The sequence below is a fragment of the Cinclus cinclus genome, chromosome 6 (genome assembly GCF_963662255.1).
Source record: "Cinclus cinclus chromosome 6, bCinCin1.1, whole genome shotgun sequence".
Lineage (NCBI taxonomy): Eukaryota > Metazoa > Chordata > Aves > Passeriformes > Cinclidae > Cinclus > Cinclus cinclus.
This window is the reverse complement of record NC_085051.1, coordinates 6,495,427-6,517,247: the sequence shown is the minus strand read 5'-3', so window position 1 is coordinate 6,517,247 and position 21,821 is coordinate 6,495,427. Positions and strand designations below refer to the sequence as shown.

Genomic DNA, 21,821 nt, shown 5'->3' with positions numbered 1-21,821 from the left:
GACTTTTATCCTGAGGCAAGTATGCAAATATGGTGCTAGAATCTAAAGATAGAAAGGCAATGATGGAAGAGAAGTGAATTGATTCTAATTCCCTGAACTGGCTGTCATGTATATCAACATTTTTCTGTGCAGAAGAAATGCTCAAAAAAGGTGTTTTGGAAAGACATAGGATGTCCAGGAGGGTCTATTAAATGAACTAAATAATGCCATGGTGTATGACACACCATTTTATAAAGCTGTTATTTGCTTTTCCCTTTTGGTATTTTGAGCATCCTAAATCTCAGTTTCTAGAACATCCACAATGTTTTTCTGTTCCTGGAGACCTGTGTTTATACACATGCTGTAAACAATGCACGAGATCATAGGAGAAGCTTACAGAGCTCATCATGCTGTTTCAAACTCTTTTCATGTTTATGTGCAGCATTTCAAGAAACAGTAAGGTGCTGGATAAACAGAGATGCCATTAAGGGTTTTCCTTGTTGATACCACTCTTCATGTACATCACATCACATGGTGCTGCTGATGATGTGATGCCAAAGGAATCCTAAACTGCTGCACAAGCAGAAGGAGAATTGCTTCCCCATTCTCCCTCCTGCACCATCCTCCCGCCTACCAGGTGTATCCAGCACCTGCATGTAGGAGAAAGCTGGGCTGGGGAGCAAGGAGGAGTGCTGAGCTTAATCTGAAGAGAAGAGGTAGTGGTAGGTGGTAGATCTTGAAGAGTTATTACTAGTTGCTTCCACACCAGTGCGTCTGTCATGGCAGATTTTCCCAAAAAGCTCACATAGCTTTTCTTGTCATTTGCCCACTGCCCCCAGTGTGGGTCGGACAATGCTGGAATAGCTCCAGTGGTTAAAGGAGGTCAAGGAAGTAAAGGAAGAACCTGTAAAACTGAAAGCAAGTCTTTTTTTCCTAGCTCTGCTGGCTGAAGAAATTGGTTAGTGTCTCCCTACACATCAGGGAACAAAAACTGTAACAGGTATGGTACTGCCACAGTAAAGTCATCTAGTCCTGAAAGACTTCTATGTATTATTTTACTTTTTGACGTAATGTAGAGACATAACTTAATGGCTTTTCTTCCACTGAGTAAAGTACTGCTTAGTTTTGGTATTCTGGCAGACAGACTTTCTGAAAAGTAGCCTGCTAGTTAGTGTCCTTTGCCATGAGCCTAAATTATATACTTCTGAAAGGGCTTAAGTTTAGAAATGAACTTCAGGAACACTCTATTAATTTTGTAAATTAAAAATGTAGAATTGAATGGTTAGAAGTCCAGTACAGGACTGACACAAGGAAACAGTCTTTGAACAGAAACATTCTCCAATCCAACTCTGGGAAAGAAAGGAAGGTAAGAAGAAGGATTCATTTGCAATTGACCTGCACTAGCAAAGTCATTCACTTTCCAAATAGGATTAAACGTGTTTCATCAGCCATGACATGTGAGAAGATCATGGTTATAAATTCCATTTGCTGTAATGAATTGAAAGTGTCTGAGTTTGCAAGCAGCACTCGCCGTTGATGGACAGCCAGATTCGTGCAGTGTTTTAACACTAAAATTAGCTTCCACAAAGTACAAAGCACAGAAAAGGTGGCAGTAGTGACAGATCTTAAAGCATTTAAAAATGACTTTATTGTTAGATGGGAGCTGAATAAAGCTAGAAATAAATACTGTTTATGATCCTGTTATGTAGATAACTTAGCTCACGCTTGAGTGAGGGCAAACATGAATCCTGGAAAAACGGCATTTTTTTAGGTTTCTCAGACATATTTCAACAAGAAAAAATATTGTTACTGAAATGAGGAGAAATCGAACTTCTCTATGGTGTTGCTTGTGAGATGTAAGAAAATGGGATTGTGTTGAAGGATACTTCATTCAAATCGATTTCCACATACATCAACATGACTCCAGTGCAGTCCACAAAACCATATTGGTGCATGTATTTTGAAAATTGAGATAAAAGCTACATTCTGTGGTTAGTTAATCACCTTAGTCTTGCATCAGTCTTGCAACAGGATCATGAGACATTTGTCCTTTGGTGCTTGTGGAGCTAAATGTAGCTTCCGAACCTATTTTCACCAAGTTTTTTTGGTTTGGTGTGCACAATTTTATGTACATGGTAAGTATGCAAAAAAAAAATAAAAATCTCAGTGGGTGAAAATGGCAATTATTTGGGAATAATTTGAGTCTCCTTTAATTGATAAGTTACCCAGCTGAAAGCTCCAAAATTAAAGAAAATTTTAAAAAGGAGAAGAAAAATAAAAAAAAGCTTGAGCTGAATAGAGGAATGAAAATATAATGGCTTCTTAAATTACCACAAGGTTAACATATAATTAATTTGCTAATTTTAATTACAACCCTACAAAATATGCTGAAAAATGCTCAAAGGGGAGAAGCAGCCAGGTGCCAGCCATGATTAGCCAAGGTTACTGGCAATTACGAAGTCTCTATTAAACATGTTACAGAAATTTGAGAAACCCCTTCATAAAAACAGCACAGTTATTGAAACTCAGCAGGGTGTTCACATCATGCTGTATCTTTCCATTGCTACAGACTTGCTGTCATTTGCCTCACTCTATTCCAGCTAAATGTTTTATTTCAGCTGAAACGTTGACTGCTTTTTCAGTTTGTCACACGCTATTACACTTGTACTAGGTATTTATTTTGATCATATAAACAAAAGAGATTAACTAGTGTTTGTGAAGTGTTCTGAGCACCTTCAGTTCCAGATAGCTGCCAGTATCGCAGCTGAATGCTGGAAACACAAATCCTGAAAAAAACGCCTTTTCTTTCCAAGGTGTTCTGGCACATGCAGTTTTTTAAAGCAAGAATATTGCTGAAACTGCCTTTTCAGTGGGCAGCCTGTTCTACAACGCTTTAAATGCACAAATGTAATTTCTGAGTTAAAAAAGCAAACAAAAATCCCCAACATAAAAAATAAACAAACAAGGAACAAAAAATCTGCATGTTGCTTTGCATCTTCAACAAATCATGGTGTAGAAGAATGTCTTGTCTGTAACAGATTACACGATGTATTATTGTTATTTTTTTATTGTTGTTAAAGTGAGTCATACTTCAAATGTCTGTTGTTTGGAACTGTAATAAGCCTTGATCCACCTATTGAAGGAAATCTTTAAAAAAACCTCCAAACAATAAGATTAAAAAAAAAAAAAAACAAAAACAAACCTACAGTATTGGTGTCAAAGGAAATTAATTTCCTGGCTGGCTTGTGTTTTTCTCTGAGGCAGATATTGATGAGTGTGCAGAGGGGATCATTGAGTGTCACAACCATTCACGCTGTGTTAACCTCCCAGGGTGGTACCACTGTGAGTGCAGAAGCGGTTTCCATGACAATGGAAGCTATTCTCCTTCCGGGGAGTCCTGTGTTGGTAAGCAATAATCAGCAGAGCCTTTTTATTCCTTCCTTGTGCATGGTATTCCCAAGTGGCTGTCGGGTTCCTGAGCAGTGGCTGTGTCTCAGGCCAGAACGGGGTGCACCGAGGGTGTCTGTCTGTCTGTCTGTCTGTCTGTCAGCACCCCTGGCCATGCAGGGTGCTGGACCTGGCACCTCACTGTCCCGAGGGGTTCCCGCAGGAGGGAGATCCAGAGTGTGACCTACTGCGCTGCTCCATGTATCAGAGCAAGGGTCTGTGAAATCTGAAGTGGAAGTGGGCTTGCTGGGGAGCAAAATTGGCCACAAAAGGGGAAGAGGTGGTTTTCCAATTCCAGGTTTCAACAGAGTGATAGAAGATCGTATCTGTGGTATGTCCATGCTGCTTTGGTTTGCTTGTTTTCATTTTCAGCATCTTCATAATCTAATTTTTAGAGTTACGCAAATAACATCAAATTCTCTGTACCCACTAGTTGCAGGATAAAGTCCCAAGAGAATGAACAGAGAGGGATTTTTCATGGGTGCAGAGGAGTTTGTCAGTTGTTTCTATGAGAGGACAAAGGATGAGGAGTCAATGCTGGCTCCTGCAGTCTGTGTGCCCTCACTGGCTGTAGGACTCTGGGTCCCGCTACAGCAAGTCAGTAAAACCATGGTGGAGATGGTAATTCTGCCTTACCCTTGCCTTACAGTTTTTCCACCTTTTCAGTTATTTGCTTTATACATAATTTCTATGTTGTATTTTACCAGGTGAGTTTAAAACTGTTTAGTAGGGATACTGTTTTAACTTCCATAGAGATACTGATCAACTGGCTCCTAGTGTTATGTCCTTTCTTTGGAATTTCAGTTACTTCATCTCTAGTCAGTTAGATGAGTTTTCTATAAAAGCTCTTCTTCTTTTCTGTTTCTTCATGCTATAAGTTTCATTTATCCTGTCCATAACTTCAAAGTTTTCTATGGTTTAAAGTCTATAATTAAAATAACAATTTGTAACCAAAAAAATAGAAATTTACTTGTAACACACATTCCCATATCTTATGAATTCTGACTATTACAAGTCCTTGGGATAAGGTAGTATCATATTTTTAAAATGCAGAGGAATGATAATGATTTTCGAAGCAATATTTTGTAGATTGTACAGCTAAGTTAGCATTTTACACATTGTCCTATGCTGATGGGGAGCTCAGTAAAATCACAGCAGTGAACTTCTTCAGAGGGTGAGTGTGCAAAAAATGGCAAATTTTACAGCCTTTCATGATTCCATAGATAAAATAGATGAAAATGATGTATTTCTAAACAAATTCTCAAATGTTAAGGGTTGTCCTCTGGTTTTTTTGAATGTTGTAAAATGTGCAGTAAATGGAACAGTGTTGAAAATACATTCTTAATGAAAAGTCAAAGCAACATGACATAACCTTTAAATAGCTCTGGGGCAGCTGGGGGTAAGAGGCATTTTTATAACATTTCTGATGCTTACTTGTACCACTCACATGGGGAGCCCCATCCCTCCTACCTCCTGTAGCTGATTTGGAAAGTAGAAGATCAAGAACCAATCTGATGTCAGGAGAAGACAGACACATAGGCAAGGCTGTGGATGACCCCCAGGTAGGCTCAGCTGCTGGGAAGGTCAGTATTGCTTGCACTGAATCACTGTTGAAGGGTTGGGCACCACAAAAAGAAGCCCCAGATGTTCTGTGTTCTGATGGAGACTGGAGGAATAAGATTTTTTAAAAACACACTGCCCTCATTTTGACCTGCACAGCATCCTGGAAGTTTGTGAGGTGAGGTGCTTATCTTGCCATATGCAAGTTGTGAACAGAATGTGAAATTAGTGGGTTTATTTTAATGAAATAGCTTCTCTGAACCATCTGCTGCAGGGTATCAGTGAGGAAGAGAAATAAACCAGTTTGCTTCACCAGTATAACAAAATAAAATAATTAAACATTATTTGGAAGATTCTGCTATCCCATATGACAAATATGAAACCATGATGTTTATTTTAAAATGCAACTGAGAATTGGGTAAAACAGCAGAGGGAGAACACTGCATGTTCTAGCTAATACGTCACATTACAGAGCTTGCTTGCATGGTGGAGCATTTAGAGTCAGAGCTGGTGTCTTTCACTCTGTTTCAGATAAAAGAGGGCTCTGCTTAGCAACAGTTATTTTTTCTGGTGTACTGTATACTGAATTTGTGTACATGAGGTGGGTATGAGCCATAGTTTTTCAGTGTGTTTTGAAATATTTCTTCTTCTTCCCCGAAGGACAAAATTGGAGAACAATAAATAGGCTAAAAACAAAAGTAAAATAAGATTAAACACTTTCCTACAAAATAATAACAATAAATGCTACCACTACTACTACTACTACTACTACTACTACTACTACTACTACTACTACTACTACTACTACTACTACTACTAAAGAAAAGATCACAAGACAGTGGGAGGGAATACTCATCTCTGATAGATTGCCCAAAGCCCAGGCAGCCAGTTGCCTTTGTTGGATACATTTATGTACATATTGGTTAACCCCTTTTCCCTCCATTTTTATGTAGGTGTTATGGAGCTGAGTCATTGCACTATCTCTGCAGTGCTTGCAAAACATTAAGAAAAACAGCATCTATTTGGGAAGTGTGATACCTCAGTGCTTCTAAAAGCTATATTCACATTGACAAAGAGAACACAGTGAAGTTTGTCACCTGGTGAGGTGACAGTTGTGTAAACCAGCAGATGTGGCATGGAAGGCCATAATATTGCACCAGAGCTTGGATAATAAGAATGTGTGGCTTAGCCAGGCCTCTTCAAGATTGGGAAAATTCTTTTATTGCTCAAAATACCAACCAAAGACAGCTTTTATCAGGCATGTCAGCTTCATATAGTGAGGGTGAGCAGGCTCAAATTAAGAGAATGTAATTTGATTTCCCACAGTAGTGTTTTTATAAGCCCCTGGTCTTTCACAATGCGTTATTAAGAATACTGCTTGCAGACAGAAGACAATTACTATACGAAGTTGCTCCCAAAGTTTGCTTGGCAATTAAAACCCGTAGGCTACAGCTGCTGTGTTGTTTGTTTGTTTTGGTTTTTAAAAAATTTTGTAATAGGAGCTTTGCTGCAGTCTGAGATAAAGAAACAATAATACTTGATAAAGAACAATGAGCTGTCATGTAATACAGTATTAGTGACTGTCTACTGATAAAAAAAATTAAAAAATCAAAAAAAAAACAACCCAGAAAACCCAAAGTAAATTATACTTTCCAATCTCCATCTCTAAGTGAGATGCTTCCAGTCTGTAGAGCACTGTTCAGACCCTGGAGTGCAGATTTACTGATTCTGGTTTTTCATAATGATTTGTGTTTCTTGGTCCCTACACTGGGACTTGCATATGCAGAAGGAACAACAACCAAGGCAGCAGTGCCTGCCAGGTTTTGGGTTTTTTACCTTTAAGAACTGCTACAAATTTTGTAGGGAAGCTTAACAAGGATCCTCTTCCCACCAAATCTCCATAGGATTCACCATTTATTTCAGCCTGAAAGGTAGTGCAGCTAGACCTCACTGCAGGATTAGAGTTTCTGGCTTGGGGAGACGAGAGCTGGAAGAAGGTAGGGCTCAAAAGCTCATGAAAGAAACCTCCACAGCTATTAGTCCTCCACAAAAGTGGGGAGCAGCAGTATTTGTGGGTCAAATCTGAATAGACTTTAAATCTCTTCCTGAAGCTTTCATATATTCCATGGTATGCTGCAGTGGTCTCTCTTATCTAGATTAGAAAGTAAAAGCAAAGTAGGCTAAATTTTGTTTGTTCTCCCTTCTATGTCACACAAAAGGAGGACCCATCCTTCGACATCTTCCCAGATGTCTGAGAATTACTTCCCTGTCTGTTGGTAGGGAAATGCTACGTAGGCAGAAAGGTTTGCATGTGGTAGAGTATCCAAGACCAACTAGATTCTTCTGTTCTGCTCATAAAATTTCTTAAAGCTCACAGTATGAGTTGGTGTCAGTGGATTTTATCCTGTAAAATAAAGGTTATCTTACTGTATTCTGACAGAAGGTTGTGTTACATGTCTTCAAGGTAATTGTGTTTAGTCATTTCTGTATTTTAGAAATTTTATATATTTCTGTATTTTTAGTAAATTATTTATTCATAATCTAATTTACTATGCAGTGTTCTTTAATAGACTGTTATGTATCTATAGAGTAAGAGTGCTATCATAAAATATTTTCTAGCTAAAAATTAATCTGTTTGATGATTTTTTTTTTCAAAGACAACTCCAAATAACTTTGATTTACAAAGAAAGCAAAAATCATTAAGTGACAAGTTGCCTGTGAAAAATGATTTGTCAAAACAGTTTTTAGTTAACTTGTACATACATTGGTTTGGGAGCCCAGCATATATTTTTCATGTTAACAATATACTGTAATGGTTTAATGTACCATAACAGTTAAAATTAGCACATTAGTAGGGTTCTTTCTTCTGCAACAGCTTATCATGATAATATAGAGTACCACACTGCATGGCTTGCTTGCACACATTTATTAAGGTGCTATGGAAAAGTCTTATAATTAAAACCTGAATAGCCTTGAAAACTAAGAAATGAAGTAGCTAGGGATTGATTTAAAATTTCAGTGAAACCAAGTTAATGAACTTGTGTTGATATGTACAGTCATGCTTGTCTTCTACCTGATTCAAATGCAGTGGCCGTGGGACCTCTCATAGTATCTGAGGCAAATTACTTCTCATTAGAGCCAAAAAGGATGGAAAAGGAAATTGCATCTCAGGGGATTATTTGCTTCCATTGTGATTCTGTTTTCTTGTCTGCCCACATCACTGAGCTATCCATGTACTTTGAGAGTATATTGGAAATGAGCATGTCTTGGGTGGTTTGTTTTCTTTCTTTTTTCATCCACAAAATGTGACTGATTGCTAAAATGTGTGTGGTCAGGTACTTAGGGCTGTGCATTTGTTTATAGAAGCCCTGACTGGGGAGTTCAAAGAGTGAAGATCTTGATCAGTTGTGTGAGGGTTGGTGTGCCTTGGCAGCAATCCCTTTGCTGCTGGCTGTGTTGTTGATAGAAAACTGAGTAAAGCTTTGCAGTACAAGCAACTTTCTCCTCAATGTGAGTGTTCTCACTATAACCTCACTTCTCCTTGAAAAGGAGCTGTTTGGAGAGGGGAAGGAAAGCTCTGCCACTTTTATTTGGGTTAATTAGTAGTTTTTGCCACAGAGAATCTCAGTATAATGAATTAAATTGCAAAATCCTATTTCAGGTGTGAAAAATCAGATTATTTCCATAGGTTAACAGGATTCATGAAAGAATTAATCCCTCCAAATGTAAAGACAGATGTTTTGTTGTTCTCCTTTATACATAAGGAAAGAATACAGTCTCTTTTTTATTTTTTCCCTATACATAGGGAAAGACTATGGAGTGCTATTTCCAGTGTTCTTCTGTCTTGGTTTGAAAGACAGAAGTCTGCTAAGGAAGGCAGGAGCCTCCCTTGAAATGGCAGATGTAAACCCCCTCCCTCCAAACTGTAACTTTGAAATTAAGGGGTTCTCAGGCAAAGATATGGGAGTTCTTTACTAGTATGTGTGAATATAAAAAGCAAACAAACAAACTACTACTTAATATGAAAATTAAAGTAAAATTAAAGTAAAATGAAGTAGTACAAAGAGTCACAATACAACCTGACACCCCAGGGTGTTGGAGCAGTCCCATTAAATGCTGGCTGCATCCTCCTGCAGTGACAGATGTGGTTCTGTTGGAGCAGTGCTCCTGTAGAAGGGTGCAGTTTTCCTCTGTAGGTCCAGTGATGATGTACAAAGGTCTGGTTATTCTTTGGAATCCAGTGGAAGAAGGCTGACTGTGGTGTTCCAAATCACAGATTATATCCAGGTAGAAATGCTTGGCTCCTCCCCCTGGGTTGAGCATCTCCCAATGGGGTGATGTAATTTTATCAGCCATGCAGTGGGACTCAATGGCCCATTAACAAGAGATGTCCTCCCTGGAGGAAGGATGGGTCCTGGAAAAGATAAACACTGTCCTACCTGGTTTTAACAGATGACCCATTAACAGAAGGTATCTCCTGCAGAGATAAGGACCACTGCTTCACCTGATGTCAACAGATAGAATAGAGTACATACTTTTGGTTACATCCTTCCTTCCAACCCAAGACATCTTCAAAGTTGCTTGATTTTTGGACCTGCATCTTCTACGAACAGTTGTGGGAAAGCAAATGAAACCTGACAGGTTGTGGAGAATTTGAGCTAAGCAGAGATTTGAATACTATCAAAATAAGCTAAATGCAAAAGTCTTGTCATAGTTTTCACATTCACTAAATTATTGTTTTGGATAACTGAACTAGTCCAATTTTTCAACCTAAGTTGACACATTGATTGCAATTAAACAGAAATTTCACACTAAATGCAAGTATTTTCTTTCATGTTTTGCATAGCCATCTACATGCTGATCTCACACTGATACGGCCATTTGGTCTTCACTAAAATGCAATACTTTCTATACCTAACTCAGAGCTAACAATGCCAGAGCATTTGGCTCTTTTCCTTCCCCACCCCTACCCCCAATCTGGTTTAAGGCTGAAGGAGTGATAGGGACAAAAACATGCTTATGACTTTTTTCCCTCAAGTTACTGGGAGCATTGTCTGTTTTTTCTGACTTTAGGAAATGCAATCAACAATGACAGAAAAACTGCCTAAGGGATATTGTCAGAAAATTATTTCTGTTAAAAGTTCAGCTGAAAATGAGTGCAGTGTCCAAGTCTTTTATATCTGATTAATTACTAAAACTTTTAAATAATAAGTGCCATAAAAGAATAATAAACTATTACTTGTATAACGAACCAAAAAGCTGCATAGCAGCTAGGAATTTATGTTCATGATTTGCTTGGTTCTTTGTCAAGAATCTCCCATTTACCAGTTTGGGCTGCTCTTAATGGGGGCATCCTTTTTATGTGTGCTAAATGGAGAACAGCAGCAGGGGTACATAAATAGTGGGTTCTTCCCTTCTGCATATGCAGAAGAGATTAAGTTGGCTTTGTGTGAACAGGTCTGTACTACTGAGAACATGAATAATGTTAGTTTCTATAATTGCTAACATCTGGCTTTCCATAAATCTGTTAAATTACATGGAAACAGAATTAGATTTCAGTGTCATAAGTAAAACAATTAAATGCAACTCTGTAGGCAGTATGGCTTTATATTCATCTGTGAAATCCTTTTAGTTTTGAACTGTGAAAGCTACCCTTCTAATCTGCACTGTTATTCTACCACATCCTATATAGATTGTAGTCAGGGAGCTCTTAATGTGGTAGGGAAGACAATATTGATGATGCTTGTTGAAATCACCAAAGGCAAAGTGAATGCTTCATTTATACTTTTGTTTTCAACAAAAAATACAAGTCAAAGTCTATTGAAAGGAAAATGGGATATCTTTAAGAATGTTTTAAGTTTTACATTAGCTATTTGGACATAATTCATTTGATACCAGTTCATTCATAGTTCTCTTCATGTCAGTCTTCATGCTTTTTACTCCCTGCACTACTCTGGCACTTGTTAAACAATGGACTACAAGTTTTAATTTATCTTTGTGCTGCACCTTTTTCACTACCAGTAGTGAATATTTCAAATACTCAGTTATGGCTAAGATGTGCACTAGAGCAATAATGTTCTTTTCTGGCAATTAAGACTTTCAGGACAGCAAAATGCACCATTTTCAGGCAAGTCTGAATGATGAGCAATTGAATCATGCTGTCAGACCAGTAGGAACATTTCTTGCAAAGGACTGGCCCACAGGTTAGCCTAGGAGTGAAGCCTTTTGAGGGCAGTGAAATTGCCTCCAGCTTCCCTTTGGATCTATAAGCACAACAGGGAACCTTTTCTGGCAGCCCAAAGCTTTTACTCAGTTGTGCAGACTGATACTCGCATTTAATCAAATCCAAGGGAATGACCACATTTCCACTTATTCCTGGAATATTTATGAATTGAAATCAGGACTTGTACTATCCAGACCAGAGTGAATTTAGTGATTTGATTGTTATGAGGAGTTTCCTTCAGCAGAACGAGATGATTCTTAGCCTTTTTAAGATAGGACATTTTGAGGTCATGACTCATGAACCCATAGCACTTGTCCAAAAAGCAAGGCCACTTGACATCATGTCCCACCTAAATTAGACTTTAGGTAACTTTTGTTTGTAAATTCTTTTGACTTTGTTGGTTTAGAGGGAAGTTAAAAGTACTGTTGGGTAATACTGAAGAGTAAAAATTTTACCCTAGCAATAAGGTCATTTCAAATGATAAGCATGGTGGTTCTTCCTTGTAATTTCTGAATTCACCTAATGCTATTCTGGAATTATCGTGACAGAAACCATCACATGCTTCTAAAGGGTTTTCTTTTCCACCCTTCCTTCCACTGTTGATTACCGTTTTCATTGTTCATTTTGGAACAAAAGAGACCCACCAGTTTATTGGTATTTCATCTTGACAATTTGTCAATATATTGTTTAAGAAGAGTCCGAAGTTATTGTCTGAAAGAAACACCAATTTTTAACAATTTGCTTAGAAATCTAATAGGTTTTATTGCAAGAAAAAGAACACTGCATGAACTCCCTAGATAACTTCATATTACATGATTACATTTTACCCTCTAAAACCAAATTTATTGGGATATTGTAATTTGCTTTTCTCTGGTGTGTAGTGATTTTCTCTTGTCACCTGTTCTTTGTGTCATTGCTAAATCATTCTGCATAGCTTTAAGACTTTCCTTTTTTGTGTGTATATCAGGTGCTTCAGAGTTATTTTTATTTCCTTTTTTTTTTTTTTCCAATTCACCTATACCTTCCAGCAATGGGAAAAGAATGCAACTGACTGTTTTTAGTATTAAGAAAGTTGCTTCTGCTAGGAAATTATGAAGAATAATGAACTTCTATTTTTATGTAAAACCCATAACAGAAAGTAGTCTTGTTCACAGAAAGTCACTCTGCTCACTAGTTTCCAGTCACTGGGAATGAGTATGTGCCCTTATCTATTCAAATTTGTCACTGATATATGGTTCTACTAAGGTACCTCAGACTCAGCATTTACAATTCAGCTTGATGGAGATCATTTAATAATTCTTTGTGGAATCAAAATAAATGCTGAAGAATAACCTAAAACCCATCAGTGCCTAAAGTCTACCAGGTAAATATGGAAGACACAAAATGGAATGCACCCTCATGCACCAGCAAGGCAGAAAAAGCAATAATTACTTAATGCAGAAATAAAACTTGCCCCATGAAAAATGTGCCCAAAGCTTTTATAAATTTGGTGTTTTGCAGATATCGATGAGTGTGCCTTAAAGATCCACACCTGTTGGAACGATTCAGCCTGTGTGAACCTGGCAGGAGGTTTTGACTGCCTTTGTCCATCTGGGCCATCTTGCACTGGAGACTGTCCCCATGAAGGTGGCTTCAAGCGGAATGGGCAGGTGTGGACCCTGGGAGAGGACAGATGCTCTGTTTGTTCCTGCAAGGTGAGATCCAGCTGGTCTGGGGTTCAGGAGTCCTGTAATACTCTGGGCTCAGGTCGGAAATCCAATATTGCAATGCTACTGTTGTTGACAAAAATATTAGCCTAAGCCCAAGGAACTTGGCAAAAGTAAGCTGTGCTGTGGACACTGAAGCTGGGATGGGGATATTCCTCCAGGAATGCATTTATTTCCTTAACTTGCACAACCACACACATAACTGAATAATGGCTAACCCTGCTGAGCTTCTAACATGTCACCCTGTGGGCCAGAGCACTTCAGAGTGTGCCTTGAAGAGGGTCTTGCATTAGCCTTTAATACAATGTGCATGTTCCTTACTTGAGAACTTATTGCTTACTTACTTACTTGGTTACTTACTGGAAATGCTAAAAACTGATTTTAATTTCTCTTTCATATGAATATGCATCTCTCAGCTCTGTAGTCAGCCCACTTCCTGTTGGCTGGGTTTTCCTTTGCTTGGAACAAATTTGAATTAACTGGGTGAGAAGAAAGGTCTGAGCATGAGTCAAAGGTCAGAAGACCCAGCAGCAGTGAAGTGAAGAAGGGTGAAGGCCAGCTTTTTCCTTGGCTGTGTTGGCAGTTCTCCCACTTGAGCAGTGCAGCTCTCTCTGCTTGTTTGGAGAAGCCAGGTCTGGTATCAGTGGATGTACCTTAAAGAGTTAACATTTAGATCAGGGTGGGGTTTTTTGTTGGCTTGTTTATTTTGCCCCTCTGGAAATCACCTTTTTTTCCTTTTCATTGTATGGTAGCAAAGTTAGAAGAACATTTGGCTCTGCTTTCTTGATTTTCACTAGTTAACAGAGGAATGCTCTCTTTGAAATAAGAAGAATTTTAGAAACACCCTAATCTGATAAGTGGTTTGGTCTTTTATGGTCACTTTGACTTGATTCCTTCATACCACGGGTAAAGCAGTCCAGAGGCACAGCAGAGCACTATAGGCCTATACATGAGTTCAAGTAAAATTAAGTTTATCCTCTACAATAAGCTGAAGATAGAGCATGGCAATTGGTCTATCAGTCTCCATATCTCAGTATTTGGGAGCTAGAGAAGCATAAGAGGGTTTGAGGGGGAACAAAGGGAAAGAGGTGTTTTGAAGCTGCAAGAAGCTGAAAGCCTCATCCTTTCAGTTTTGCAGCAGTGTAGCAGAAGGGAAAATTAAGACTTCAGAGTGAATGCAACCTATAATACCACTGCTGGTTTGGGCTCAGTAGGGAATGTTCCTGTTAGTTGCTGTATTTTTACTTCAAGTAGCCTCAAGCTCCCTGAAACTCTTCCTTTCAGAAGCTGACATGCAAAACTTTACTGAATAGAAAGCTTTTATGGTAATCTTGGGGAACCAGCAAGCTTATGAAAGGATTTCCAGTCAGTAGAATAAGCAGTTTAATATATGTGAAGACATCTGGTCTGCCTTTGCAGAATTATAATTATTACTATTCACATTTTAGATTGCTTGCAATTTATTTGCCGTTTCTCATTGCATGTATTTCTTATGTTGAATGTTGTTACTAGTATATGAAAATAGAGATGATTAACTAGTACATAGTTTAAACTGAGCCTGATGTTGTCGTTATGACTCTTACTATGTGTCTTCCTCACTTCACTTTTTCCCTTTGTGAATTAACATTTGTATTTCATTTCATTCCAGTAGCTGCCTGTCTCAAGGGCAAATTCTTGTCTATAGAACAGGGAAAACAGAAAGAGCTCCTTATATATCACATCTCAGGCAGAATGTAAAGTCTTTGCTCAGTGTTTAATGAAACACATTTTTATACATCCTGATAGCTTCCAATAAACCAGACTACTTCTTAGAACTCTCCCTTTCATGCAGTTGCATGGAGTACTGGCCCTGCTTGATCTTTTGCAGCCTGCTCAGTTTGCAGTGAGAAAAAGACCAGAATGTAACTAAGCCATTCCTTATATTATTTACTCAAGCTTTGCAATGATCCTATTTACTTGTTTTATCCAGGAAGCAAATCAGCATTTCAGTTTTGAAATAAAACCAGCTTTTCTTTTGCTATAGTTATTCTGGCAAAAGACAGGTAGATGCATTTTATGCATTGGTTGAAGCGCATAGTTACCATCTTTAAAATATTAAAATATTTTAACTTGCAATCTAGTGCAAAGGAAATTAAATACATTAACCTTACTTAATGAACTTCAAAGTTATTTGTGAAGAATACTGTGGAATATAGGAAATTATACTGCTTCATTTATATAATGAAGCAAAGTGTCATGGTTGAAGCACAGGCTATTTCACTGGACCCAGTGTCTTCAGACCATTCTTGGTCATCTAAATGTACGTAAAGTTTAAAATCATAAATTTTCAAAACTACAATTTAACATTATTCCTTAAGTATATTTGATGTGTCTTGTGTAGGCATCTTTCTGAGCTACTGTGGATTTAATAGACCATCAGATTTAAGGCTGGCAGAATTTGGAGTGGGAAGCTATTGTGTTCTCATGAACAAAGCAATGCCTGGCTGTGCAGTCTGGGCTTTTGAGTCTGTCTTCTGGTCATGAAAACCTTCCCTTCCCTGTATTAAAAAGGCCTGGGAGATATATGGAGCACTGGGAACAGGGGGATCTGCCAAGCTGGTGTGTGTTCCTGAGGGTGAGAACCATTTGGTGGTTTGGTTTTTGCAGGGTCTGATTTCTTCCTAAACTGGCTTTGGGGCTCTGTGAAAACTTGAACCACCCTTAACATCAGTTCTCTTGTAGGTCAGTTTTTTACTTTGATAAGAACAATTATATGTTCATATCTCTGATGCTTTTGAAGAATGTGGAACTGATTCAGTGAGGAAGGTGGGAAGGAAGAGGTAATAATAAGATGCTGTATGTTATTACTGTCCTAAAGAAAATAAGGTTTTCTATATATTTTTCTCGATTTTCTATTTATTTCTCAGGGCTACTGCTGAGCTGCAGAGATGCACATAGGAGTATAATTTATGAGGCAGTACTGGGATAAAAATCTTTTTAAAAGGTATAGAGCTGATGAGGTTGTACACAAAAAACATGCCTAGAGACAAAACAGAGTAGCAGTGTATTATGACTGCCAGAAGTTCTCTGGCAAAATCATCAGGTTTTTTCAGTGTTCTGAAATGTGGAGAGTAAAGGCAAAGTAGAACATGCTCAGGGAAGCACAGAATTACCAGCAGTGTCACCAGCTGAAAGGAGAGTTTTGAAAACTGATCTTGAAAGCTTAGAAACTGAATTGAATTTAAGCAGATGGGCTGTTGTTAGGCATTTTTAATTAGCACCGAAGAGGAGAGAGACTGCCATGGTTGAGGTTCCCTGGATTCCTGTCTCAGTCCTACATGCCTGAAGCTGGTCATCCTGACAGAGCTGCTGGGCTAAGCTGGCTCTTGATGTGCAGCTGGGCCTGGCCAAACCCTGACTGAGGAAATGGGTTAGTGCCATTCTTCCTTGTGATTAACTCAGACTGCTGAGTAAGGAGATAATGTTTGTTTATCCCTCCTCCCACAGCTAAAGTGGCAATCTAGCCACTAGTACATATACTAGTACTACACGATGTTGTATCAAACTAAGATAATACTTAGTTTGGTTTGATACAACCCTGAACAAAACTTGTAGAGTGTGATATATGCCCTTCAGTTGGCAAAAGTGGTTCAGATCCTTGTTAACTTGGCTTGCTTTCTACTTTCTCATAGTTTTGTGTTGTCTTCAGCTTTTTTTGTTAGGCATAAGAAATAATGAATGATGGTAAGTTCTTTAAGCTGGTGTATTGTAGGTCCAGATGTGGGACAGACACAGAGGTCAGAATAAAGAACAATTCATGCTACTGTGATTGGGCTGTATTCTGTTCTGATTAAGTAAGAGGGACCACCTTTATTCAACTTAGTTTTTTCACAATGGTACATTCGGTCAAAATAGTGCTAAATAAATATTGTACTTATTAGAATGGCAACTGCTTGAAGAGTTTGTTGATGTAACCAATGAGATATGAAATTGCTTCGGTGTATTTCACTGAGATACTGACTGCTTTTAAATTCTTTTAAGTTAAATCCTGGAGACAGGAAAATAGTGTTCTCAGATTGAGACAGAATTGGATCCATGCGCTGACAGAAACTAGGATAGTACTGGTATTGTTGTATTATGACAACAATACAACTGGCAAGATCCAGTCCTTATTGGCAGGGAATATGAGCAGTAAGAAATTACTATGTCGTGCTAAGCCAAAGATGTGCCCTTTGATGTTCGTGGCCTTACCCAGGTTGCCATTGGCAGTTTGTGGTTGATGTCAGGGCAATGTGTCCTTGCAGGACGGGAGGATTTTCTGCCGGAGAACAGCCTGTGACTGCGGGAACCCCAGTGCTGACCTCTTCTGCTGCCCGGAGTGTGACACTCGTGTCACCAGCCAGTGCCTCGACCAGACCGGGCAAAAGCTCTACCGCAGCGGGGACAACTGGACCTATAGCTGCCAGCAGTGCCGTTGCCTGGTATGAGCAAAGCAGTTTGAATAGGAGTAAGAATAATAATAACGATTTGACTTTTAGCAAAACAGACCTGGAGGCAGGCTCATGGCTCTTTCTTCACCTGCTTTTCAGACTGGGGGTGATGATAAAGCACTTAGAGAGCCCCGGAGAACTGAAAGCTACGCCATCAGTTTTCGTCTTACTGCTGAATAAGTAGGTCTAATGAGAAAAAGTGAAAGTTGACAAAAACTTAGGAACCTCAACACTATAATCATTTTAGCATTAGTCTACTTTTGAGAACTTCTGTAGGGTTGTCTGATCTTTTGATGACTTTTTTCAAACCTTTTACACATATGGCTGGAGAAGTTCCAGTTTTTTTAATTATATCGGGTGGGCCTGTCTTGTCAAAAGGAACAATAAATTTATTTATTTATTTATTCATCTGAATTCTGCAGATTTGGAAACATGGAGTGCCAGTGCCAATGTATAAATTCGAAAAAGTAACATAATGAAGAAGGATAAAGAAGACTGAAATTACTAGAAAAACATACAAAATAACAAACACTTACTTTCTCATTAGATTATGGATTATTCCCTTAAAGCTTCAGATTTTCGATAGATATACTAATTAGTGCATCAATGAAGTTCATTAAAGTTACCAGTTTTCCATTTATAGCTGTCTGTATGACATAGTCTTTATATATGTTATTAATCAAGAGGTGTCTGAGCATCAGGAAGGAAATTACATTCAAAGCTAAGTTACTGTCACGAGGTAATTATCCATAATGCACAGAGTAAGTATTGAGATTGTGGCTTGCAGTTTCTTGCCTAATTTTATGATTGGGATAACATTCAGAGCTGTTAAGACAGTGATACCCTAAATCAGTGTTATGTGTAAGGTTCTGTGCAGTGTGGGATGTTCTCAGCTTCTGAGATGAAGTGTTTACAGAGCAGCATAGTGCAAGTTACTGAAGACCTTTCCAGGTTAAATTTAGACACACAGAGATACACCCTGCAGAAGAGACCTGATGTTTTTGTCTTTGCCATGTCTCTATCTACTAAAGTGTTAGAGGTAGTCTTCAAATAAAAATAATAATAAAGTAAAAATAAATAAATAATGGAATAAAATGAGTCAGTGGATCACAAATGGTTTTGCTCTAACGATTCCTTTAAGAGCTGACAATAAAGTTGATATTGGTGTTTGCTACTTGGATTGATATTCACTGCTTCTCCAGAGTACTAACCTACATCCATCTGCAGTGTTAATTTTCTATTTAAACGCTTGCTGTGATCCTGCAGAGTTGTTTATGTGATCAGGAGTAGAAGAAGTGCATGAGTCTGCAAGGCAATCAGAGCAAAAATTATAGTTTGTAGAAAATATTAGTACCCAGTGTTCAACCCTGCTTTCAAAAACCCCAAAGAACTCAAGTTCTCCTGCTATGATGACAGTGCTGTTTAGTCAGGAATCAACCAAATGATTATCTGCTGCATTTAGGGAACTTCATCTCAATATTCAAACATGTATTCGTGTGGTCAACCAAACTGAGGTCTAAACCATTCAGTTTATTGCAATTTTGGCAAAACAATGCGTTTCCAGTCGAAAGGGCACAAAGCTTCTTGTTGGTTCATAATTGGCAAGTTCAATGACTTGCTTCAATATTTGCTTCAATATTTATAGGAAGGAGAGGTGGATTGTTGGCCTCTTCAGTGTCCGACCCTGAACTGCGAGTACACAGCCATGTCAGAAGGAGAGTGCTGTCCTCACTGTGTCAGTGACCCCTGTCTGGCTGACAGCATCACCTATGACATCAGGAAAACCTGTCCAGATGGCTATGGAATCACAAGGCTTAGTGGTGCTGTGTGGACAATGGTGGGATCTCCTTGTACAACCTGCAAATGCAAGGTATGATGGGCCAGGTGGAATGCTCATGGAATCATGAATATATGGAATCATGTACCCGATAAAATTGGAGTCCTTTTCTGCCCCTGGAGGCTCACATTAAGATCTAGGGGAAGTAAATGAGACCTGAGGCCCTACAGAAAACCCCTGTGTTTTCTGTCTGGCAGAGCATAAGCAGAACAATTCTCTCCTTGTTGAAAATGTTGAACACAGATATGTTAATATCCTAGTGCAATTTTTAGTCATTCTCTTGAAGTGCCCTTCAGGCATTCTCAGTATGAGTCAAGGGTAACATTTCAAAAATTACCTGGTGTGGATGTTCATGAAGATGTGTATTACAGAGCTGGTAAGCTGAGGCAAAATGCTACTGTAAAAGCTTCACCAGCAAGTATACAAGTAAAAAGGCATTGCAGCTCCAAGAAAAGGCACTCCCACAATAGTGATGGGAAAGGAATATCACAGTTCCTGTTCCCTGATCTCATCAAAACATAGTTAATCCAATGGCTCTCATGCAGGAGTGCAGTCTATTTCCCTTGCTTTGTGCAGTGATGACCTCACTCTGCTAATATCAGAATTATGAAAATGTTGTTTTGGCTTATATAAAATGTTCCTCTGTTCACTCTGGGAGAGAAAGCTATTGCCTCAGGGCTTTAAATTATTGAAGGTAGCTTTTCTGCCATTCTTTTGAGGGGTTTTGTTTGTTTGTTCGTTTCTGTAGATTTGTGATGGATTAAAAAAAAGAAAAGTAAAAAAGAAATGCTCATTTGGGCTTTTAGTAGATGCCGTACTTTTTATTATATAAAATGGCTTTATAAATGAGTGTATGTTAGAAAAAGATACTTAACAATGGATTAGATGCCAAAGTTGTATGGTGTTTATGTTGCCTCCATCCCTACCATATCTGCCATGGACCAAGAACTGAGCTGTCTGCTAGTTTCAGACAAGCAGAAAGCTTCCCTCCGTGGATCACATCAAAATTCTCTCCATTAACTTTCTTGCCTGACAGAAAAATCCAGTCATCTGTTGCTATTGCTGTGCTGTATTTTACTATGGGGACCACATCCAGGTTTCCAGTTCCTGTGGTAGTTTAGCCCAATTCAGTGCTATTTGGCAAAGTTGGCTTCCTCAAAGAGCCGTGGCTGGGGGGAATGCCAGCACCCTGGGTGCTGGGGGCAGGTGTTTTTAGGTGGTAGATGTGTGAGGGATGCACCTATCTCTGCATGCCACCAGCCCTTTGCTCCCTGTGACCTGTTCTGCTTGTTTGTCCGTGCAGAATGGGAATGTCTGCTGCTCAGTGGATTTAGAGTGTCTCAACAATAACTGACCTGGTCAGACTGGACTGTGCCGAGGGAGGAAAACTGCTGGAGTTAACACCTGAAAGGAAGCTGTATGCATTGGCATTTTATACAACAGACAATTACCAAAGTCTCCTAACGAGGAAGATGTTTGGGAGTTGCCTTTGGGACCTATCACCATGCTCGTTCTTGCTAGCCTTGTCCAGGTGGCTTCCAGTACAGCGCATAGAAATCAGTGGTTGCTACAAGTTTTCAGTGTTGTAAATCACACACCTTTCCTGTCAAGAAATTTGCAAATATGTTTAAATTATTTCATGGGTAAACTAATGCTGTATTTTCATTTTTATTTGTGTATCGACAACATTGATAGAATTCAGCTCTTCTTACTTTGAATCTAGATTTTACAAATAAGACAGCCTGTCGTGATTTTGTCCCATGATATCACATCCTTGGTTCCAAGGTCCCTGTTAGATGTATTTATGAAAATATGTATGTATGTACAGTCAGATTGCATAGTACTTATATTTCACAGCTGTCCAACATTTTAAAGCATTCAAAGGTATGGACAGAATGAAAGTAATCAAAATAAGTCTGTCTTAAATTATAAAATTAAATGCCATTAACTGAATGAAATGGCAGAATAAGCACTTTCTTCTCCAAACGTGCAGAGCAGCAACAAGACTTCTGTAGTGAGAAATGGAAGTAAAACCCCATCTCAGTGCCAATTCAACACATATTCAAGAAGGAATCACCAGTCATTATCAGTATTCTGTTGAGTATAATTCCTCTGGATTATACCATACTAAAAACAGTCAGAGACCCTTAAGATGATATAGTTTAAGTTAAGTAGGTTAGAAATTTGCTTGCATTTGTAACATCATTGATGAACTCAGAATTTTTCCTCTTTTGTGTTTACAATAATAATGATGTCTGTCATCCTCAGTTACTGCTGCCATAGTGACAAAGTGCAGAGGCACCTGTTCCAGCAACACACAGGACAGGAGACCTTAATGCTTGGTAACTTCCATTACCAACAGCTCAGAAACAGATTTTATCTTTTCATACTTTCTGACATTCAAAAATACTTATTTACTGTGTTGTGGAGGACCTAAGTTTAGACAGGAATTTAAATCGAGACGCTTAGCCCTATATGGAAGTTAGAGCTTAGATTCTCTTCAGCTAATGTCTGTTTTTTTCATGAGACTAGAAAGTTTGTGGTGTTAGAACAAGAATATATTTCTATGGCGATGCATCTGCAGCTTAAATGTCACATTT

At 38.6% G+C, this 21,821-nt stretch overlaps 1 protein-coding gene across 1 annotated transcript in view; it reads left to right on the top strand.

Annotated features, from left to right (window-relative positions):
* NELL1 (neural EGFL like 1) overlaps positions 1-20,575 on the top strand; it is a 274,747-nt gene extending 254,172 nt beyond the window's left edge. The window contains exons 16-20 of the mRNA XM_062494129.1: positions 3,244-3,384; positions 12,710-12,903; positions 17,199-17,375; positions 19,030-19,254; positions 20,525-20,575. Of these exons, the coding sequence (XP_062350113.1) occupies positions 3,244-3,384; positions 12,710-12,903; positions 17,199-17,375; positions 19,030-19,254; positions 20,525-20,575 (788 nt within the window). The remainder of the gene's footprint in view (positions 1-3,243; positions 3,385-12,709; positions 12,904-17,198; positions 17,376-19,029; positions 19,255-20,524) is intronic.
* The last annotated feature ends 1,246 nt before the right edge of the window (positions 20,576-21,821 follow it).